Source organism: Ursus maritimus, unplaced genomic scaffold (assembly GCF_017311325.1).
Source record: "Ursus maritimus isolate PB19 unplaced genomic scaffold, ASM1731132v1 scaffold_2, whole genome shotgun sequence".
Classification (NCBI taxonomy): domain Eukaryota; kingdom Metazoa; phylum Chordata; class Mammalia; order Carnivora; family Ursidae; genus Ursus; species Ursus maritimus.
The window spans coordinates 70,480,264-70,501,633 of NW_024424452.1; the positions used below are offsets into that span (position 1 = coordinate 70,480,264).

Below are 21,370 nucleotides of genomic sequence, written 5' to 3' on the forward strand. Positions count from 1 at the left end.
CCACTGTATGTATACACCCCATCTTCTTTATCCACTCATCTATCAATGAACACTGCGGTTGTTTCTCTAGCTTAGCTATTGAAAACAGTGCTGCAATAAAAAAGGAGTGCATATATCTTTTCAAACTAGTCCTCCGTTTTCTCCGAATAGCCATCCAGAAGTGGAGCTGCGGGATCATATGGTAGTTCTAATTTTAATATTTTCAGGAAATCTCCATACTGTTTTCCATAGTGGCCACACCAATTTACATTCCCACAAACTGTACACGAGGGTCCCTTTTCTCCACATCTCAATAAACCTAAATAACAGCCATTCTGACAGGTAGGAAGTAATACCTTATTGGGGTTTTGATCTGCATTTCTGTGGTGATCAGTGATGCTAAGCACCTTTTCCTGTGTCTGCTGGCCACCGTATGTAGGTCCTGGAAAAATGTCTATTCAGATTCTCTGCCCATTTTCTTTTTTTATTTATTTTAGGGGGAGAGAGAGAATCTCAAGCAGACTCCCAGCTGAGCAGGGAGCCCAATGTGAAGCTTGATCCCAAGACCCTGAGATCATGACCTGAGCCAAAATGAAGAGCTGGAAACACAACTGACTGAGCCGCCCAGCTGCCCCTTCTGCCCATTTTTATTTTTATTTATTTTATTTTTTTTTTTTAAAGATTTTATTTATTTATTTGACAGAGATAGAGACAGCCAGCGAGAGAGGGAACACAAGCAGGGGGAGTGGGAGAGGAAGAAGCAGGCTCACAGCAGAGGAGCCTGATGTGGGGCTCGATCCCATAACGCCGGGATCACGCCCTGAGCCGAAGGCAGACGCTTAACCGCTGTGCCACCCAGGCGCCCCTCTGCCCATTTTTAATTGAATTATTTTTGTCATCAAGTTGTACGAATTCCTTCTATTTTTTTTGGACATCAACTCATTATATATATGATTTTCAAATATCTCATCCCAGTCAGTAGTTTGCCTTTTCATTTTATTGATGGGTTTCCTTCACTGTTCAGAAGCTTTTCAGTTAGATGTCGTTCCATTGGCTTATTGTTCCTTTTGCCACCTTTGCCTTTAAGTCAGATCCAAGAAAATGTCACCAATGTCAAGGAGTTTATGGCCTACTTTTCTTCTGGGTGTTTTATGGCTTCAGGGCTTACATTCTAGTCTTTAACCCATTTTGAGTTGATTTTTGTGTATGGCATAAGAAAGTGGTCCAGTTTCATTCTCTTACATGGTGCTGTCCAGTTTTCCCAACACCATCTATTGAAGAGACTCCTTCCCATTGCATATTCTTACCTCCTTTGTCATAGATTAATTGGCCATATAACTATGGGTTTATTTCTGGGTTCTCTATTCTGTTCCTTTGATCTATGTGTCTGTTTTTGTGCCAGTATCATACTGTTTGGTTACTGTAGCTTTGTAGTGTATCTTAAAATCTGAGATAGCAACAGCTACAGCTCTGTTCTCCTACATATAGTATAATATCATCTTTAAAAAACAGTTTTACCTCTTCCTTTCCAATTTGGATGCCTTTTCTTTTTCTTGCCTAACTGCTGTGGCTAAGACTTCCAATACTATGTTGAATAAAAGTGGGAAATGTGGTCATCTTTGTCTTGTTCCTAATCTTAGAGGAGAAGCTTTTAGCTTTTCACGGTTGAATATTATTTTAGCTGTGGGTTTGTCATATACGGCTTTTACTATGGTGAAGTATATGCCCCCATACACACTTTGTTGAGCGTTCTCATCATAAATGAATGAATTTTTCAGATGCATCTATTGAGATAACCATTTTTATCTTTAATTTTTTAATGTGGTGTATCATATAGTAGATCACATTATTCTGCAGACGTGAAACAATCTTGCCATCCCTGAAGTAAATGCCATTTGACCATGTGCATGATCCTTCTATGTATTTTCTGATTTGCTAACATTTTGTTGAGCATTTTCGCATGTATGTTCATCAGGGAAATTGGCCTGTAATGTTCTTTACTTGTGTGGTATCCTCTGGTTTTCATATTGGGGTAACACTGGCCTCATAAAATGACTTTGGAGGCATTCCTTCCTCTTCTTTTTTTTTTGGAAGAGTTTGAAAATAATAGGTATTAAACACTCTTTGAATGTTTAGTAGAATTTGCCAATGAAGCCAACAGATCCCTGGACTTTTTTGGGGAGTTTTGGATTACTGATTTAATCTCATTACTAGCAATTGGTCTATTTAAATTTTCTACTTCTTCATGATTCAGTCTTGGTAGGTTGTATGGTTCTAGGAATTTATCCATCTCTTGTAGGTTGTTCAGTTTGCTTGTGCATAATTGTTCATAGTGACTGTCATGATTCTTCATATTTCTATGGTATCAGTTGTAACTTCCTTCATTCTGATTTTATTTGAGCCCTTTCTCCTTTTTTCTTGGTGAGTCTAGCTAAAGGTATGTCAATTTTATCTTTTCACAGAATTGGCTCTTGGTTTCATTGGTCTTTTCTATTGTCTTGTTAGTCTCTGTTCCACTTATTTCCATTCTGATCTTCATTATTTCCTTCCTTCTACTAACTGTGGGTTTCATTTGCTCTTCTTTTCCAGTTCCTTTGGGTGTAAAGTTAGGCTGTTTGGGATTTTCTTGTTTCTTAAGGTAGGCTTGTATGGTTATGAACTTCCCTCTTAAAACTGCTTTTGCTATATCCCACACATTTTTGCTATGTCATTTTTCTGTTTTCATTTGTCTCTAGGTATTTTTTCTTTTATTTCTCCTTTGCTTTCTTCAAAGACCCCTTTGCTGTTCAGTAGCATGTTGCTTAAACTCCTTGTTTTTGTGGATTTCCCAGTTTCCTTCTTCTAATAGATTTCTAGTTTCATACCATCATCATTGAAAAAGATGCTTGATATGATTTCAATCCTGTTAAATTTCTGAGACTTTTTTGTGGCCTAACATGTTATTTACCTGGAGAGAGCACCATGTGCATGTGAGAAGAAATGTATTCTGCTGCTTTTGAATGTAATGTTCTGTGTTAATCTATTAAGTCCATCTGGTCTAATGTGTCCCTTAAGGCCAATGTTTCCTTATTGATTTCCTGCATGGATGGTCTAATAATTGACATGGGTGGGATGTTAAAGTTCCCCTCCTATTATTGTATCATACTGTCTCTTTCTCCCTTTAGATCTGTTGACATTTCCTCTATACATACTGGTGCTATGCTGGGTGCATATACATTTATAAATATTATATCCTCTTGCTGGATTGACCCCTTTATCATTATGTAATGCCCTACTTTATTTTCTGTAAGTCTTTAAGTCTATTTTGTAGGAGTATAGCTACAACAGCCTTCTTTTCGTTTCCATAAATTATCTTTTTCCATACCTTCGCTTTTAGTCTGTGTGCCTTTACTTCTGAAGTGAGTCTCTTGATGGCAGCATATAGATGAGTCTTTTTTTTTTTTTAAAGTCCATTCAGTCACTCTACATCTTGTGACTGGAGAATTTAGTCTGTTTACATTTAATTAACTTTTGAGGGCAAACCTTTCAGGTTCCCTCCCCCCTTGGAAGCTTTGTACTATCACTTTGCTATCACTCAATAACTTTTGCTTTGTTGCTCACAAAAAAATAATAATAATTTTTTATAGATATGTACTTTTTGCCCTTTTGTGAACTCTTTTCTAGCTGTTTATAGTTTGTCTCTCTTCCTTTATTCTTCCTTTCTCTCTTCCCTTGACGTCTTATAACTTTCTTCAGTGTTTAGACTCCTTTCTCATTCATTTTCTATCATGTGCTCACTCTAAGTTTTGTAAGGTTATCATGAGGTTCATATATAACCACCTACGTATACAGTGGTGTTTTTTTAAGTTCATAGCAACTTAAATTTGAATACATTCTGAAACTCTACATTTTTATCCCCCTCTATGTTTTAGGTTTTTGATGTCACACTTTACAACTTTTTATGTATTCCTTAACTAATTATTGTAGTTTTAATTTTACTACATTGGTCTTTTGACCTTTGTATTAGCTTTATAAATAATTAATTCACTACCTTCACTATATATTTTGTTTCCCCTGTGAGATTTTCACTTTCATATGTTTTCTTGTCATTAACTGGTATAATTTCTTTTCAGCTTAAGTAAGTCCCTTTAGAATTTCTTGTAAGGCTAGTTTAGTGGTAATGAAGTCCTTTAGCTTTTGCTATATGAAAACTCTTCATCTTCTTCAGTTCTGAATTATAACCTTGCTGGGTAGAGTATTGTCGGTTGCAATTTTTTTCATTTAGTACTTTGAATACGCTTCTGCTGCTCCCTTCTGCCTTGCCAAGTTTCTGCTGAGAAATCTGCTGATAGCCTGACGGGTTTATCTTGTATGTAACAAGTTATTTCTCTCTTGCTGCTTTTAAGATTCTCTATCTTTAACTTTTGACATTTTAATTATACTATATTTCGGTGTGAATCTCTTTGGGTTCTTCTTATTTGGAAATCTCTGGGCTTCCTGGATATGGATGTCTGTTTCCTTCCCTAGATTAAGGACATTTTCAGCCACTATTTCTTCAAATATGTTTTTCTGCCCCCTCTTCCCCCTCTTCTTCTTCTGGGACTCCTATAGTGAGAATGTGTACCTGAAATTGTCCCAGAGATCACTTGTGTTATCTCTACTTTTTAAAAACCTCTCTTCTTATTGCTGCTCTGTCCAGGTGAGTTCCGTTGCTCTGTCCTCTAGCTCACTGTCTGACCCACTCTTCTGATTCATCCAGTCTGCTTTTCTCAGTTAATTTGTTCTACTTCAGCTCTGTGACTTCCATTTGGTATTTTCTTGTATCTTCTATCTCTTTGCTGCAGTTCTGTGTTCCATTCCTTTCCCAAATTTGGTAAGCATCTTTATGACTATTACTTTGAACTACTACTGATCAGTTAATTTACTTCTTGCCAATTCATTAAGGTCTTTTTCTGAAGTTTTCTCTTATTCTTTCATTGAAGACATTCTGTCTCATTTTGCTGATTTTCTGGTTTTTTCCAATGGATTAGGCAAAACATCTATCTTTCCCAAACTTGAAGAAATGGCCTTGTGTAGGTGACCTGTGAGGCTGAGAAGCACAATCCCCTTTGGCCACCGGTGCCAGATGCTCAAAGGGAGTCCCAAGTGTGGGCTACGCACCCCTGCTGGCTGGTGAGGCCCAGCTGTGGCACTGAAGGGGCACGGCACTCACCAGGCAAGCTGGGGTGCAGTTATGGCTAGGGATGGATGGATGGGATGCCTGCCCAGGTGGCTGGGGTGCACTTCTGGCATGGGGGATTGGGGTGTGCCCAGGTTACAGGAAGACTGCCCAAACAGTGACTGCCAACACTGGCATTAGCAAAATGGAATGGGATTGCAAAAATGGCAGCTGCCAGCCTGTCTTTCCCAGAGAGAGTCCCAAAAGATACCTGATTCTCTGGCATTCACCTTAAGAATAGTAAATGGGTCTCCTTTACATGTGGCCTAGACACTTTTCAAGGTGCAGCCTTCGCTCTGGGCCCCAGGGTGTGCATATAAGCTGTGCATATAAACCCTTTATGAGCAGGTTCTCTGTTCCCTGGGTTCTGTGGTTTTCCTGGACATAATTCCCATTGTGTTCCATGTTGGTGGCTTATCTCTTTGGTGCAGAACCCAAGAATTGGGGTGCCTGATGTGGGCAACATTCCTTACTTCTCAGGTAGTTTCCACATGTTTGAGATCCTTCCTGTTTGTGGGTTGCCGCACTGGGGGTGGGGTTCAGGTGAGAGCATGTCTCTGTTTCTCCTCCCTATCTCCATGCTGCCTTTTTCCTCTGTTGTAGAGGTACTGTCCATCTGGTTTTCTGAACTCTTCCAAGGGAATTATTCCACACACAGCTGGAGGTCTGTGGTGTCTGTGCGAGGTGGTGAGTTCAGGATCTTCCTACACCTCCATCTTGTCTAAGAACCTTTCATGGAATACCCCGTTTCCTCTAATATTCCCCATAAAGATGGCATTATGTAGAACCCACACATCAACCAGGCAGCTGCTATTTCAACAGGACCATACTACAAATAATTGGTTTCATTTTCTTTCATCTCACCGAAAATTGGAAAATATCCTGAATTGCTGTAATAAATAGTAACATGTTCTTTCTAAAAGCCATTCCAAAGTAGGTATGAGTTCTATTTCTTCTACATCACCTATTTTAGTAACCTGCAAATATAAAGCACAAAACCATGACTTTATTTCTTTAAAAAAATATGCACTATTTTCAAGAAACTAAGAAAGCCTGTTTGCCTCATAACTACTTGCTTTTATAATTAAGCTTGTTCTCTATATGACCTCCACCACCTCATCTATACCCAAACTTGATTTCCCTTTCCACACTGCTTCTATCCTTGCCCTTTTTCTAATACTATTTCTCATGCTCCAACAGAGAAAGAATCAGAGAAACTTTCCTCACCCTTAGATACTTTTCACAAATATTTGTTCATTTCTTCAGTCTCATGATTTGCAATATCATGAGCTCAATTTTGACTACAGGGATGCCGTAGTTCCAAAGGGACTAATAATGCCATTACCAAGATACCCTACTTTGACATCCAAGAACCACAGGCCTTTCATCAAGGAATTCCCTTCCCCAGAGTCCCTCTTCCCCATCTGAATGTTAACCTTTTCTTAAATTTCTTCTGGAAATAAAAGTATGACTATATCAGCACATATGTACTTATGTGCATATTTTGGTTTATACAGAAGTTGTTCCTCCCATTTTCAGTTGATAATACACATCAGGGATATCTCCACATCTACACCTACAGATCTGCTTCATTCCGATGTGGCCCTGCCCACGCGTGCTTACAGTGTGGTTGGCTGGCAGAGTAGGGGGAAGCAGACAGACACTAAGAAAATGATCAAAAAAAGTAACTCTATAATTACAACTTGCGGTAAGTAGCAGAGCGCTATGTAAGAGGGTAATGGGGGGTTTCTACATCTGGCAGTGAAGTTTCTCACAAACCTGAGAAAACATTTTCTTTTACTATTATAATTCCTATTATGTCAGCAAATCCCTGTAGTCTAGTTTTCTTTAAAAAAAAAAAAGCTACACTTTAATAAAGTATTTGAGATTAAAAGTTTTTGAAACTGAATCCTTAAACGTGTATCTCTATAAAAAAGAAAAAAAACAAACTTGCTGTTAAATAATTTTCTCCCAAAGAGGATCTTAAACATAAACTATCCCTCAAATGATGAGGTTTTTCTGAAACACACAAAGATATTCTAAATTGGATAATATTTTTCCAATATGATTCTAAAAGCTAAAAACACCCATTCTATATTACCTTTGAGATAAATGATGCAGTAATAATCCAAAATTCTTTGCAGTGTCTAGCTCTGTGGGCAGAGACCACCTGAAGATCATATGGATTATAGAGAACTTGACGATTTTTCCGAGGAAGGCAATATACAAATTCTCCATCATCCATTAAAGGTTCCTGAGGTTAAAAAAATTTTAAATAACTTGACCAAAAGAAGTAATAAAATGGCTGAACAACAGATTACTCAGTAAATTGAAACAGTTTTCGATTAAAATTAAGAGTAATATCACTGAGGAAAGCTAAACTTGTGTCCAAAGTTCAACAAGACCAATCTTATGAAAGATTTAAAATATGTAATTTTTGTTCTTATAATGTGGTGAAACAACATTCATGAAAATTCATCGACATGCTTCCTCATGCACTCTTAGTCAAACAAAGAACCTGGCAACATACCTTCAACACTCATGCCTCACTTTTAGTATAAATTTGTTTGCCAACACCAGAAACTTTTGAAGCATGTTAATCATTTATTATGATAATGATGATGGCTTCGTATTATAACAATAACTAATATTTGTGAAGTAAATAATAAATATTTAAAAAGTAATGTGTTTCATATACATTATCCACAAGAATTTAATCTCTTAAATTTAATCTTTTAAATTACCTGCAGAGATGATGATCTTTTTAAGCTCATTGAACAGATGCAGAAACTAGTATTTTGAGAAATTAGGTAATTTCGGAAGGAAGGAGCAAGTTGAGATGTGAATACAATCCATGCTCTGAGACCCTGCAATATACTATAATGCCTCTTTCTTACTTACCGGGCATTACTAAGAAATCAGCCACTTCATATTAAGAAAAAATTTTAAGTGCAATTTCTTTATTTTAGCTTTGAGACTTTCCAATCACTGGAATTTAAAATTTTGGATCCAGTTTTACTTCTTAAAAAAGTTTTTGTCCTCGTTGAAGACTGTTACTGTTTCTCCCTAATGGTCCCAGGTGGTCACTGTCTTGTTTTGTTTTTAAGATTTATTTGAGAGAGAAAGAGAGAGTAGAGGGAGGAGCAGAAGGAGAGGGGGAGAGGGAATCTCACGCAGACTCCCCACTGAGCACGGAGCCGATGCGGGGCTCGATCTCATGACCCTGAAGATCACAACGTAAGCCAAAACTAAGCGCCAGACGCTTAACCAACTGCACCACCCAGGCGCCCCTCACTGTCTTGTTCTGACCTCTCAGATGATATGCACCTGGAAACCTTAAAAAACAAGTTTAAAAACTGCAAGTAAAATGAAATAAATAAGCTCCAGGTGATGATTTGTATAGTACATGGCTTGGTTAGTTATGTGGCCACTTGAGGCATTTTTGTTCTAATTACATTCCAGAAAGTTGAGGATACTAGAAACTTAATGTGGACACAATTATCCAAATGGGTCATGTATGTAATTAAATCATCCACTTATTAGAAGCATAATATGTTCCGATTAAATTATTGTTTTTCAATTAAAAGCAAGTATTTTTTCGTATTCTCAATCTTTTCTTTACAAACAAATGAAACATCCCTTCTCAGTGAGTCCAAGGACAGCTGGCTCGTGCACAGCTATGTGTTTTCTCAACCACCATCCCCACTACGTGCCGGACACCAGGCCACCTGCATGCCTCATTTAAGTTTCACAGCTCTCTAAGGTTAAGTACTATTATTTCCATTTCAAGCTCAAAGAAGCTGAAGATCAGAGAGGTCAGAAACTTGCCCCAAAACACACAGTGAGCATATAAATAGAGATTCAAAGCTGGGCGACTCTGCTTCCATTATGCATGGTGCTTTGCTTTACAGGAATGCTGCTTCTGACAATGACGTAAAGACCAGTTATCCTCCTGGTAACAGTCCAGAGCAGGGATCAGCAAACTCTGGCCAGGACTAGGTGCCTATTTCTGTAAATAAAGTTTCACTGGAACACAGCCACACCCATTTGCTTACGTACTGTCTGGTGTTGCTTCTGCACTGCAGTGACAGAGCTGAGTGATTACAACAGAGATCAGAGAGCCTGCAAAGCCTAAAATCTTTATTATCTGGCACTTCTCAGAAAAAATAAGCTGGTCCTGGTCCAGAACAACAGTTCTCAATTGTGCATCAGAATCACCTGGAGAGCTCTGTAAAGTACAGGTCACCAGGTTCCACCCCGAGTTTCCGATTCAGAAGGTCTGCAGTGGAGATGAGAACATGTATGGCAAATACGCTACAAGGTGATGCTGATGTGACTGCTGGGGGATCGCCCTTTGAGAATCCTGGGTCTAAAAGCAGTTACAGATGATCCTGCCCAATTTTCGATCTCCTGTAATGAAGAAGGGCACAGGAGGCAGACCTTACTTCTCATTGCCGCTTGTACCCTCTGGTCATGTGACCCTGCACAGGCTAAAACTTCTGAGAAGAGGAAAAGATAAGGAAATACGAAGACAATGAGATAGAAAATTGGGTACCAGGCAGTAGGATACAATGTTACAGAAGTACATTAGAATTTCTTTCTAAATCACGAAAAACTCTGATAGGAACGTAAGAGTAGATTCACATTTCAGAGATATATCTTAATCTGTTCTCCCTCCTTGAAATAAGACAAGTGAAACGCCCAACACTTTCATAAGCATTTACTATGAAACAATGATTATAATTTGATATTAATGTAATCATGTCTAATTTTGATATCTGTGAAGTGAATGAAATTAAGATTAAGGTATAAATTAAGATTTATAAGATAAAACTGGATAAAACAGACTAATACCTTTAGAATTATCTTCTGAATTGCAATTTTGGAACTTTTGTACTCCAAACAGCGCTGCGGTAACATCGTTTGCCAACCAAACTTTTCTCTTAGCCTTATAATATGTCTTGTCACATCATCATCCTCTGGTTCTGGTTTAGAACATTAAAAAAAAAAAAGATCTAATATAAGTGTGAGTACAGGCATCACTTAGGATAATGTATAACATTTCAAATATTTCTACGTAAAGAAAAAATTTAAATGGAAACTTATACTTAAAATTTACACAAAGACCATATAATTGGAAGAGAAAATATAGCTTAAAATTTAATTTCAACAGAAGCCGGAAAAAAGGAATAGTATTTCTCCATTTAAAAAAGTTATGACAAAAGACCTAATTCCACATTCCACAGGTACTTGGCACGAGAAGACACTCAAACAGGAGCCAGTTAGGAGGCTTTTCTTAATAAAAGCCAAAGATGGTGTTGGAAGCAGTAGGATCAGGAAAGAAGTGATGACCATGCAAGGTGGAAATATTCTTCCTAAAGATTCTCATGCAATAGACTCCTTCCTTCCTTCCCTCCGTCCTTCCCTTCCTTCCTTTCCCATCCTTTCCTTCTTCCTTCCCTCCCTCCTCCTTTCCCTCTCTCCCTCTTTCCCTCCCTCATTCCTTCCTCCCAAGTAGGCTCCACACCCAGCATGGAGCCCAGGGTTGGGCTTGAACTCACAACCCTGAGATCAAGACCTGAGCTGAGATCAAGAGTTGGACACTCAACTGAGTGAGCCACCCAGGCACCCCTCAGACCTTCTTCCTTGATCTCTTAGCAGCTAATGATTCTCTCCTTCTTGAAACATTCCTTTTTCTTGGCTTTTATTCACCATGCTCTACAGCTTGTCCTCGTAGACCTTCTGCTTTTCTTGGTAAAACAAATCTTGGGAAGAGAAGCAACCCAGAAACCATGTTGGCAAAACCAGCAATGCTATGAAGTTGTTCAAGATTTCTGGATCTCTAGGAATCACAGACACCAACTGATCAAAACAGCTTCTTAACTCAGGACTAAACAGGACTTGAACTGTTGTGTAAAACAACATCAGGGCCAGGATACGGTCCTACACAACCCTAAGAGTAAATTCTTCTTTTAACCTTGTACCCTAGGCACCTCACCTGTCTCACCCTAGTCTGGGCCCTATCAGTTGCTTAAACACGGAAAGAAGTTTAAAATACTTAACTGAAAAGAAAGCTAGTTATTATTAGGTGTAGAAGAGAGAAGGGGAGGTGCTGACACTAGCACAGGCACAAAGAGTTTACGTCCAGCTGAGAGGTAAGCCACGCAGACTAGGCTATAACAACACATACCAATCGAAACCGCAGTAGTGCACTTAAGGCATAGGAAAACAGATCTGTAAAACTGATTACAGACCAGAGACAGGGCCATTTACAAAACACAATCTAGTAAGTGAAAAAAGGTATAAAGGTATTTTCAAATCAGTTGAGCGATTGTTAACTGTTCATAATCATAATGGGAAAGTGGTTAGCCATTTTGAAAACTATGCAGTTATATGCAAGGGTAAACTATAGATTACAGAAGTAAATGTGGAAAAGGAAATTACAGAAATATTAGAGAAAATATATGCTCCTGAAAAAGAATCAAAGCATGTTAAAAAAAATAAATTTGACTTCTTCAAACTTAGCAATTTATACAGCAGAAAAGCCACCATAAATAAAGCTAAAGCATAATTATCAAGTTAGAATAAAATGTTTATAACCTATGTAAGAAGCAAGGGATTAACATATCAAATATTTAAAGAGTTCTTCCCAATAAGAAATAAACGTTTTGATAGAAAGATGAACAGTTTATAGGAAAAGACAAATGGCCAGTAAACATACCAAAAAATATTCAACCCCATTAGTAATCAGAAAATCATAAATTAAAATTACAACGAAAAAGCCATTCTCACCCATCAGACTTGCAAAAAATTAAGTTAGAAAACATCAACTGCTGGCCAGGGTATTGCTCTAATGCAATATTGCATAAGCGTAAATTAACACATCCATTCTTGGTGGCAACCTGGCAGATTTAATGAACCACTGGAGAATGGAAGCGATTTAGGACAAATTCAAAATAACGATTTTTCGGAATATGTAGTAAGTTTAAGGAAAATAATATATCCTCCAAAATGCTGGGTAGAAATTTTTCTAAAAAGCCAGATTAATTGAGAAATCATAGACAGGGATGCTTGGGTGGCTGAGTCATTTAAGTGTCTGTCTTCAGCTCAGGTCATGATCCCAGGGTTGTGGGATCAAGTCCCAAGTCAGGCTCCTTGCTCAGCTGGAAGCCTGCTTCTCCCTCTGCCTGCCGCTCCCCCGTTTGTGCGCGCGCTCTCTCTCTCTCTCTCTCTCTGACAAATAAATAAATAAAATCTTAGGAAAAAAAAAATCACAGACATTTACTAAAATCAGACAATCCATTTTATACGTAACATGGCAGGGTGAGGCACTGTCCTAGCGTGCTGGGTGCACAGTATGATCCAAGACAGCAATTCCTTTAATCAGAACTACAAGGAAACTAGCCTGCATTCCACTTTCACAGTGAGTCCGGAATCCAGGTACCTGAAATAAGGTCAGGAAATTCCAACTTTCAAGAGAAAGTCTTCCAGAAAAAAACCATGAAAAAAAAAGAGCAGCATAAAGACTAAATTTTTTTTGTCAATGTAAACACAACCCAGTCTCTTCTGTTCTAGACACAATAAAATCTCATCAGTGAGCACTGGGCTGACCTTCTCGGGCCCTCACCTTCTAATCTTACAGCCTTGAAGAAGCACCAACACCAGACAGAATCTTCAACAGGAGTAACAGTGAAGACAGTGCTTAATCAAGAGTGCTGGCATTTAAGTGTAAAACCAAGTATCTTTAGGATGAAAATAAAACCTTTCTTTTAAGAAGTTTAAAAGAGGCATCTGGGTGGCTCAGGGAGTTAAGCGTCTGACTAGTGATTTCGGCTCAGGTCATGATCTCAGGGTCATGAGATCAAGCCCACGTCGGGTTCTGTGCTGGGCATGGAGTCTGCTCGGGATTCTCTCTCTCCCTCTGCCCCGTCCCCCACACTTTCTCTCTCTCTCAAAAAAAAGAAAAAGTTTAAAACAGAACTTCTGCTGCCTTGGAGTTTAAAATGTAAGTGCCGGTATTATTCTATGATGTGACTATGTCCTCATAATGAAAGATGACACATAAAAACTGTCAAAGGAGCCACACCGCCAGTAAGTACTGCACTCCCTCCAAGGAGAAGGATCACCGCAGACTCGGGACCTCACTGAGAGCTTTACAGAAATCTCATAAAAATGGATCTTAACATCGGGCTTGAGAGGGTGAAAAAGAGAAGAGAGGACATTCTAGACAAAAAGTCATCTTAAAAGAAAGAAAGAGTAAATTCCAAAAGCACACATCAACATGAATGATCTCAAAAGGACAGGTTACAAAGGGACACAAAACGTCACATATATGTGTATTTTAAAGCTTTTGCTAAAGTATAACATACACACAGAAAAGTACACATATCATCCGTAGACATACGGACTGATGCATTTTCAGGCACTAACATACCCTGGAACCAGCACACCAATCGAGAAGAGAAGCATCACCAGCACCCCTGAAGTCGGCCTTGAACCCCTGCCCAGTTACTACTTCCGCTTTAGCCCGTTCCCACAAAAGTCACCACCACTCTCCTGCTTTCCAAGACTAGAGATCAATTTTACCTAGCGTTTACTTTATATAAGTAAAATCGTACCATATGTATTCTCTATCTAGCTTATTCTGGTCAATACGGTGCGTGCACTTTTGCATACACACAATAATGCCATATATCTTATGGATGTATTCATTATTGATGTGTGAGCAACTGTCCTAAAATTTAGAGGTTTAAAACAAATATTTATTATCTCACAGTTTCTATGGGTCAGGAGTTCAGTTTCCCACGTGGTTGCAATCAAAAAGCTGAGGGCTTTCCTGGGGTTGGCGGACCCCTCTCCCGGTTAGCTCCCTCACATGGCGATGCGCAGGACGTCTAGCTCTTTCTCCAGTGGACCTCTCCGTAGGGCTGCGTACGTGTGTCACAGGACACCGGCGGCCCCCACAGAGGGCGCCAAAAGAGCACGCAGGAGCAGGGATCACTATGCCTGTCGTGACTTAGTCATGGAGGGCACACAGCATCGCTTCCAGCACATTCTACTTTGTATAACTGCAAACTATCAAGCCCACTATATTATTGGTTAGAACTGAGTCACTAAGTCGGGCCTTCATTTAAAGGGAGGGGAACAAGGCTCCGGCTTTTGAAGGAACCAGTGTCAAAACATATGTGGACAAATTTTTAAACTCCCGAAATGGACAAATATCAATGTAGACGATACATGGAAAGGACAGTCGCCCATGTGAGTGTGACCATCGGCTGGCCCCACTGTAACGGAGGACAGGGGACGGAAAGGGGAGCGCCCTGAGCTCCACGTTTACCACTTTACTTCCGTACTTGCTTTCTATTGCCACGAACTGGGGGTAAGACACGACGCATCTATCACCCCCCGGTTTCCAGGGCTCGGGGATCTAGCAAATTTTCGCTGGGTCCCCTGCTCAGGGTCTCTCAGCGCTGACATGAACAAGCTGGCAGACGATGCCCTCATCCGGAGACACGGCCAGGCAAAGAACTGCCTCCAAGCTCCCCCAGGCTGCCGGCAGAACTCCCTTCTTTGTGGCCACATGAGCGGCTAACAGGTGGCCAGGTACTACAGTCGGCTACGAAAGTCTACCTCGGGGTCCCTGCCACAAGGCCCTCCCCACCACGTGGCCGTCTGCCCCTTCGACGGCAGCGACGTGACGTCTACTTCTGCTCTGGTCTCTTCTGAAGGCTCATCAGATTAGGGCAGGCTCATCCAGGAAAATGTCCTTTGGATTAACAAAAAGTCAGCTGATTAGGGGTCTTATTACATCTCAAAAATGCCACATAGACTGACCTGGTCCAGGAGCCCGGCTCTGTCACACAGCTGCCGCTTGTACTTGCCGGGAAGGGCGCAGACAAGGCACACGGCTTTGCGGCTTTTGTGCCATCCGAGGCGTTCATAATAGTGGGGATCTTCTTTTTAAAAAAATGAAGCCTACTTAAGTGAGGGGCCCAGAAGTTTAAGTCTCCATAGCTTTATGACTAATCTGCCTTGGACCACAGTGTATGAGTGAAACAGAAAAGTTTCCCTTTTCCTGTCAAACTTAGGATACTAATACAAATAAGAATCTCAGGTACAGAGAAAATACAAACTGGAAAACGTGAGGGAGGAAAATCAGTTTAAATGAAATGTTTATTTGGGGATTTAAACTCTGTGTCAGACAAAGACACAAAAGAATTAAATATAATGATACCACAAAGTTTTACTAAAAGGATAAAACAGAGCCATACAACTTTATTCACAATTCCCATAACCATAACCTTTAGCGATTGTTCCTAATTAAGAACATAGAGTACAGACTCTGCCCATTTTTCAATCTATTGATATTTTAGGTTTTCAAAAAGATTTAAAAAAACAGTTCTTTAAGCAAACAAACACATAAAATTCAGTAAGACTGTTTCTTCTACAGTGTCCTACTCAAACACATAAAACCACAGAATTCTCTGAAAAAAATGGTGTGTCTTCTAAACAAGCTGGGTTGGTGATACCACGTACCTGTTCTATCATAAGACACAAGCCTTTTTTTCTTAACTTTTGGACAAGCGTGAGTTTGATCCTTTTTTCCCTTTGATTTCTCTCTCTTCTTAGGAGAAACTGGTTTTGAAGGATCCTGCTGAGTTCCAGTTTTTTGGAAGTAATCTAAAAATAAAAGCATTATTAACTGAGTAACCAGCAAGGGCTATAAATAATCCCATGGCAATTCCACATGCCAGGCCATACGGTCGATCACGATACAATTTCAGTTTCGAATCGCACAGGCTCTGAGTCAGACCGCCTTCATCCCCAGCACAGTTACAGGCTTTACCACCAGTGCTGTGATTTACTTTGTAAGGACCCCATCCGCCTTTCCTTATCCACCTGTGAAACGAGGACTGTGAGAACCTCATAGAATGTTACAAGGATTAAGTTAGTTAATATGCTTAAATGCAGTAAGGGGCGCCTGGGAGGCTCAGGTGGTTAAGCATCTGCCTTTGGCTCAGGTCATAATCTCCGGGTCCTGGGATCGTGCCCCACATCGGGCTCCCGGTTCAGCCTCTCCCTCCTGCTCATGCTCTCTCTCTCTCAAATGAATAAAACCTTTTTTAAAAAGCACACAGTGAGTGCTTACAAAGATAAATATTAATTTTAGCATTACAATAAATCTTTAAAATGTGAATTCTCATGTGAAAAACATTAACAAAAGCTTTTTATTAACTGTAATTTGATAACTGAGGCCAGAAAATGCTCAGATCCAAATGTGGAAAAGTAACATGCAGCCTCTTTCTCAGATTCCTTCTATGACTTACCTGATCAGTGGATCTTCAGCATGAAGAAGAATGGGGAAATTACTGAAAGTGCGGTTTTTTACAAGGAAATAATTTCACACTTTCTCATTGATTTAACGAAGATTTATGTGGTGTACAGCACTGAGCTACAATTAAGTAGGGGATAAGACACAATAATTACAAACAAAACAAGTACAAGCAAAATAGCCAGTACGTTCTATTTCAGCCAATAATTAAGAGGAAAGACACAGGGAGAGAGAAAGAAAGAGACAGAAGATGTCCTATTTGTATAATCAGAGACCACACGCCCATCCTGCTCCACAGAATCAAACGCGGAATGACGGTAAGGTTTCTAATAGCGGGTCGGGGCCAGGGCAGGGATGAGAGAAAGGTAAGACAACAGAAGTCTTGTTCAGGAGACTGCACGACGAAATGTGGGCTTCAGTGGACAGTCTGTGAGAGAACCGTGCAAACCTTCCTTTCTCCCTAACGTCCACTCCAAGAGTTTCTCACGCTCACTCCCCTGCCTGAACTGGAGCCTAGTGACTTCCCAGACCTCAAGAACACGCAGCCCTCTCAAGCAGGGGTTGCTGACACACCAGCACCCCAAATCCCCCAAGATCGGAAAGTGGGCTTGTTTCCCTCCCTGCTCCCAATCCTTACAACTTGCCATCTCAAAAAAGAAAAAGCATACAGAAAAACCAAAAAAAACCCACACCCTGCTCCCCCAGAGCTCATGCCTTCCCATGACCTCAGACTCTTCCAGGCTTCACTGGACTCCGCCCCCTGCTTGGCCACTCAGTGATTCTGGAACCCTGGACCAGGGAGGGCCTACTCACCCCGTAGTGAACCCCCGTCATTCTGGTGGTGGACACAACACCCCTCGCCCCAGTCTCGAAACACCCTCCCACCTCTAGTCCGCTTCAGCCGACCACTCCGAGATCACCCCCAAGAGCCCGTCATCGCCAGCCTCTCTCCTTCCAGCCTGCTCGGAACTCCCAATGTCAGCATTTTTCTTTACCTCATTGGCACCTCCAGTTCAAGGCCCCATGACTTACTATCCATCATCCCTCTGCTTATTTGCATCTTCCTCCTGATCCCGCTGAACTTATATTGTCTTTCAACAACACTCTTGCAACTCTCACTCTTTTGATCTGATCTCCGTGGCAGAACAGCGTCCCTATGTGTGCACAGCTGTCAGACAAAGGCCCAAACGTGAGTGGATTGGTAACTTCTGAAATCCACTTTAATTAATCACAAATGGCCCCTGAACACTAATCTGAAATCCTACTGTTTGCCTGGCTCACTCGCCCTTCTGGCTCTGGAATGGCTAGCTCACATGCACCTCAAACCCCTGAACCTTCACCTTCCAATCTCTCTACTGCCAACAGATTTTCACGCCTATTTCCCAGGGCACACAAAGGCATGGGACGGGAATTCCTTCAACACGCCTGTGCTAAGTAAGCCAACGAACCCTCCCCTGCACCATCATTTCCTCCTGCCCCTTCTGACTTCATAAGGGAGGTGTTTCTCCTCCCATCCAAACCAGTCCTCTCCACCCTTCATTTGGACCCCATCCCCTCATGCCTGTACTGCTAACTATTCTTCTTCTCTTTTGCCTATCAAGCTCCCACCATAAAGTTCAAGCCCCCATCAAGCTTTACCTATTCCTAGACCACATTTCCCTCTAGTTGGTAAGCTCTGTCTCGCCTTTCTTCACAAACTTCTCAGAAGAGTTACATGTACTCACTATTCTGTTTTCATCTACTCCCATGTCCTAATCAAGTCTAGCTGAGTTTCGGACCTCACTTAAATAGCACTCAAGTGACCTTATTCTTTGGGTCAGTAAATTCAATGGGCATTTTCAGTACTCATTTGGCTATTACTTTTGACTGCTCCTTCCTTTTTTAAAATTGAAATATAATTGACAAATAACATATTAGTTTCAGGTGCACAACATAATGATTTGGTATTTGTACATATTGCAACATGATCATCACAATGAGTCTGGCTAAGATTCATCATGTAGTGCATTTTTTTTTCTTATGATGAGAACTTTGAAGATTTACTCGTAGCAACTTTCAAATTTACAACACACTATTATTAACAACAGTCACCATGCTGTACATCGTGTCCCCATAATTTATTTATAACTGAAAGTTTGTACATTTGACCACCTTCCCTCATTCTGCCCACTCCCAGCCCCTGCCTCTGACAACCACCAACCTGTTCTCTGTATCCTTGAGTCTGGTTGTCGTTCCAGATCCCACATCTATGTGAGATCATACCACACTTATTTCACTTGGCACAATGCTGTCAAGGTCCATCTATGTTGTCACAAATGGCAAGATTTCATTTTCTTATGGCTGAATAATATCCCATTGTATATACATATCGCAGCTTCTTGCCATCAATAGACAGTTTATTTCCCTGTCTTGTAAATAACGTTGCAATGGACGTGGGGGATGTAATACATCTTTCTGAGTTAGAGTTTTCACTTCTTTTAAATAAACATGAAGAAATGCAATTACGGGATCATATGATATTTCTATTTTCAATTTCTTGAGGAACCTCTATACCGTTTTCTGCAGTGGCTGCATCAACTTACATTCCCACCAACAGGGCATGAGGGTTCCTTTTTCTCCACATTGTCACCAACGCTAGCTATCTCGTCTTTGGATAAGAGCCATTCTAACAGGTGTGAGGTTATAGCTCCTTGTGGTTTTGATTTACATTCCCCTAATAATTACCTGTGGGCCGTCTGCATGTTTTTGGAAAAATGTCTATTCAGGTCCTCTGCCCAGTTTTAATTGGAGTTTGTTTTTTTGGCTATTGAGCTGTAGGGGATTGGATATGACCCCCTTATTAGATACATAATTTGCAAATATCTGCTTCCATTTCATAGTCTTTTCATTTTGTTGTTTTCCTTCACCGTGCAGAAGATTTTTGGTTTGATATAATCCCATTTCTTTATATTTGCTTTTGTTGCCCTTGCTTTTAGTGTCAAATCCAAAAACAGATCTCTGCCAAGACCGATATCCAGGATTTCCACCTATGTTTTCTCTTGGAGGTTCATGCTTTTAATGCATTGAATTTGGTTTGCTAATATTTTGTTGAGAATTTTTGCATGTTCTCCAGGGATACTGGCCTGTAATTTTCTTTTCCTGTGGCATCTCTGTCTGGTTTTGATATCAGGGTAATACTGACCTTGTAAACTGAGTTTGGTAGTGTTCTTTTATTTCTGGGAAGAATCTGAGAAAGATTAGTGTGAACTCTTCTTTGAGTGTTTGGTAGAATTCACCAGTGAAGCCAACTGGTCCCGGACTTGTTGGTTGGGAGGTTTTTGATTACCGATGTGATTCTTAATAGTAATTGTTCTGGTCAAATTGTCTATTTCTTCATGATTCAGTCTTGGTAGGTTGTAGGTTTCTAGGAACTTATGCATTTATGCTGGGTTATCCAATCTGCTGGTGCATAATTGTTCATAGTGTCTCTTTGATCCTGTGGTTATCAGCTATCACATCTCCTACTTCTCGTTTTATTTATTCGAGTCTTTTTGTGTGTATTTGATTCTTGGTAAAGGTCTGTCAACTTTATCTTTTCAAAGAACCATCTCTTAGTGGCACTGATCTTTTCTATTGTCTTTTTAGTCTCTATTTCACTTTTTCTCTGATCTCTGTTATTTCTTTCCTACTAACCTTTGGCTTTGTTTGTTCATTCTCTACTTCCTCGATTGTTTGAGATTTTTCTCATTTATCAAAATAGGCCTGCAATGCTATGAACTTCCCTCTTCTAACTGCTTTGCTGTATCCTGTAAGTTCTGGTATGCTGTATCTCCATTTTCATTTGTCTCAGGCATTTTAAAAAATTTCTCCTTTGATTTTTTTTTTTTTTTGGCCCTTGTCTTTTTTTGGGGGGGGTGTTTAAAGATTTTATTTATTTATTCGACAGAGATAGAGACAGCCAGCGAGAGAGGGAACACAAGCAGGGGGAGTGGGAGAGGAAGAAGCAGGCTCACAGCGGAGGAGCCCGATGTGGGGCTCGATCCCATAACGCCGGGATCACGCCCTGAGCTGAAGGCAGACGCCCAACCACTGTGCCACCCAGGCGCCCCTTTTTTTTTTTTTTTTTTTAAGATTTTATTTATTTATTTGACAAGAGACAGAGACAGCCAGCGAGAGAGGGAACACAGGCAGGGGCAGTGGGAGAGGAAGAAGCAGGCTCATATCGGAGGAGCCTGATGTGGGGCTCGATCCCATAACACCGGGATCACGCCCTGAGCCGAAGGCAGACGCTTAACCGCTGTGCCACCCAGGCGCCCCAAGATTTTTATTTATTTGAGAGAGAGAGACAGAGTGCACAAGCAGGAGGGGTGGCAGAGAGAGAGAGGGAGGCCTGATGTGGGGCTTAGATCCTAGGACCCTGGGATCATGACCTGAGCTAAAGACAGACGCTCAACCAACTGAGCCACCCAGGTGCTCTAGCCCTTGGTTATTCAATAGCATGTTGTTTAATCCCCACGTTTGAGAGTTTTCCAGTTTTCTTTTCTAACTTATTTCTAGGTTTTGTTTTGTTTCGTTCTTTACCACTATGGCAGAAAAGATGCTTGATAAGATTTCAACCTGCTTAAATTTATTGAGACTTGTTTTGCGGCCTGTTGTATGAGCTACCCTGGTGAATGTCCGTCCCACGATCCCTTGAGAAGTTATGGGGAGTCGGCTGCTTTTGGATGAAATGTTCTACTACATCTGTTAAATCCATCTGGTCTCACATATTAACACCAATGTTTCCTTATTGTTTTAGGGGATTATTTTTGGTTTTGTTTTTTTGGTCTGGATGATCTCTCCCATTGAATCTAAGTACAATGTTAAAGCCCTCCACTATTCCT

General features: G+C 40.4%; 1 protein-coding gene across 2 annotated transcripts in view; it reads right to left on the reverse strand.

The window, feature by feature from the left end:
* The window catches only part of DNAH14 (dynein axonemal heavy chain 14), a 298,523-nt gene that overhangs the window by 266,374 nt on the left and 10,779 nt on the right, over positions 1 to 21,370 (reverse strand). The window contains exons 3-7 of one of the 2 annotated variants that reach the window (XM_040636128.1): positions 17,394 to 17,403; positions 15,713 to 15,856; positions 10,031 to 10,161; positions 7,278 to 7,430; positions 6,041 to 6,153 (exon numbers count right to left, since the gene is read on the reverse strand). In XM_040636128.1, coding sequence (XP_040492062.1) covers positions 6,041 to 6,153; positions 7,278 to 7,430; positions 10,031 to 10,161; positions 15,713 to 15,856; positions 17,394 to 17,403 — 551 coding nt within the window. Of the gene's footprint in view, positions 1 to 6,036; positions 6,154 to 7,277; positions 7,431 to 10,030; positions 10,162 to 15,712; positions 15,857 to 17,393; positions 17,404 to 21,370 lie in introns of those variants that run through there. The other variant, XM_040636129.1, reaches the window with a different exon arrangement.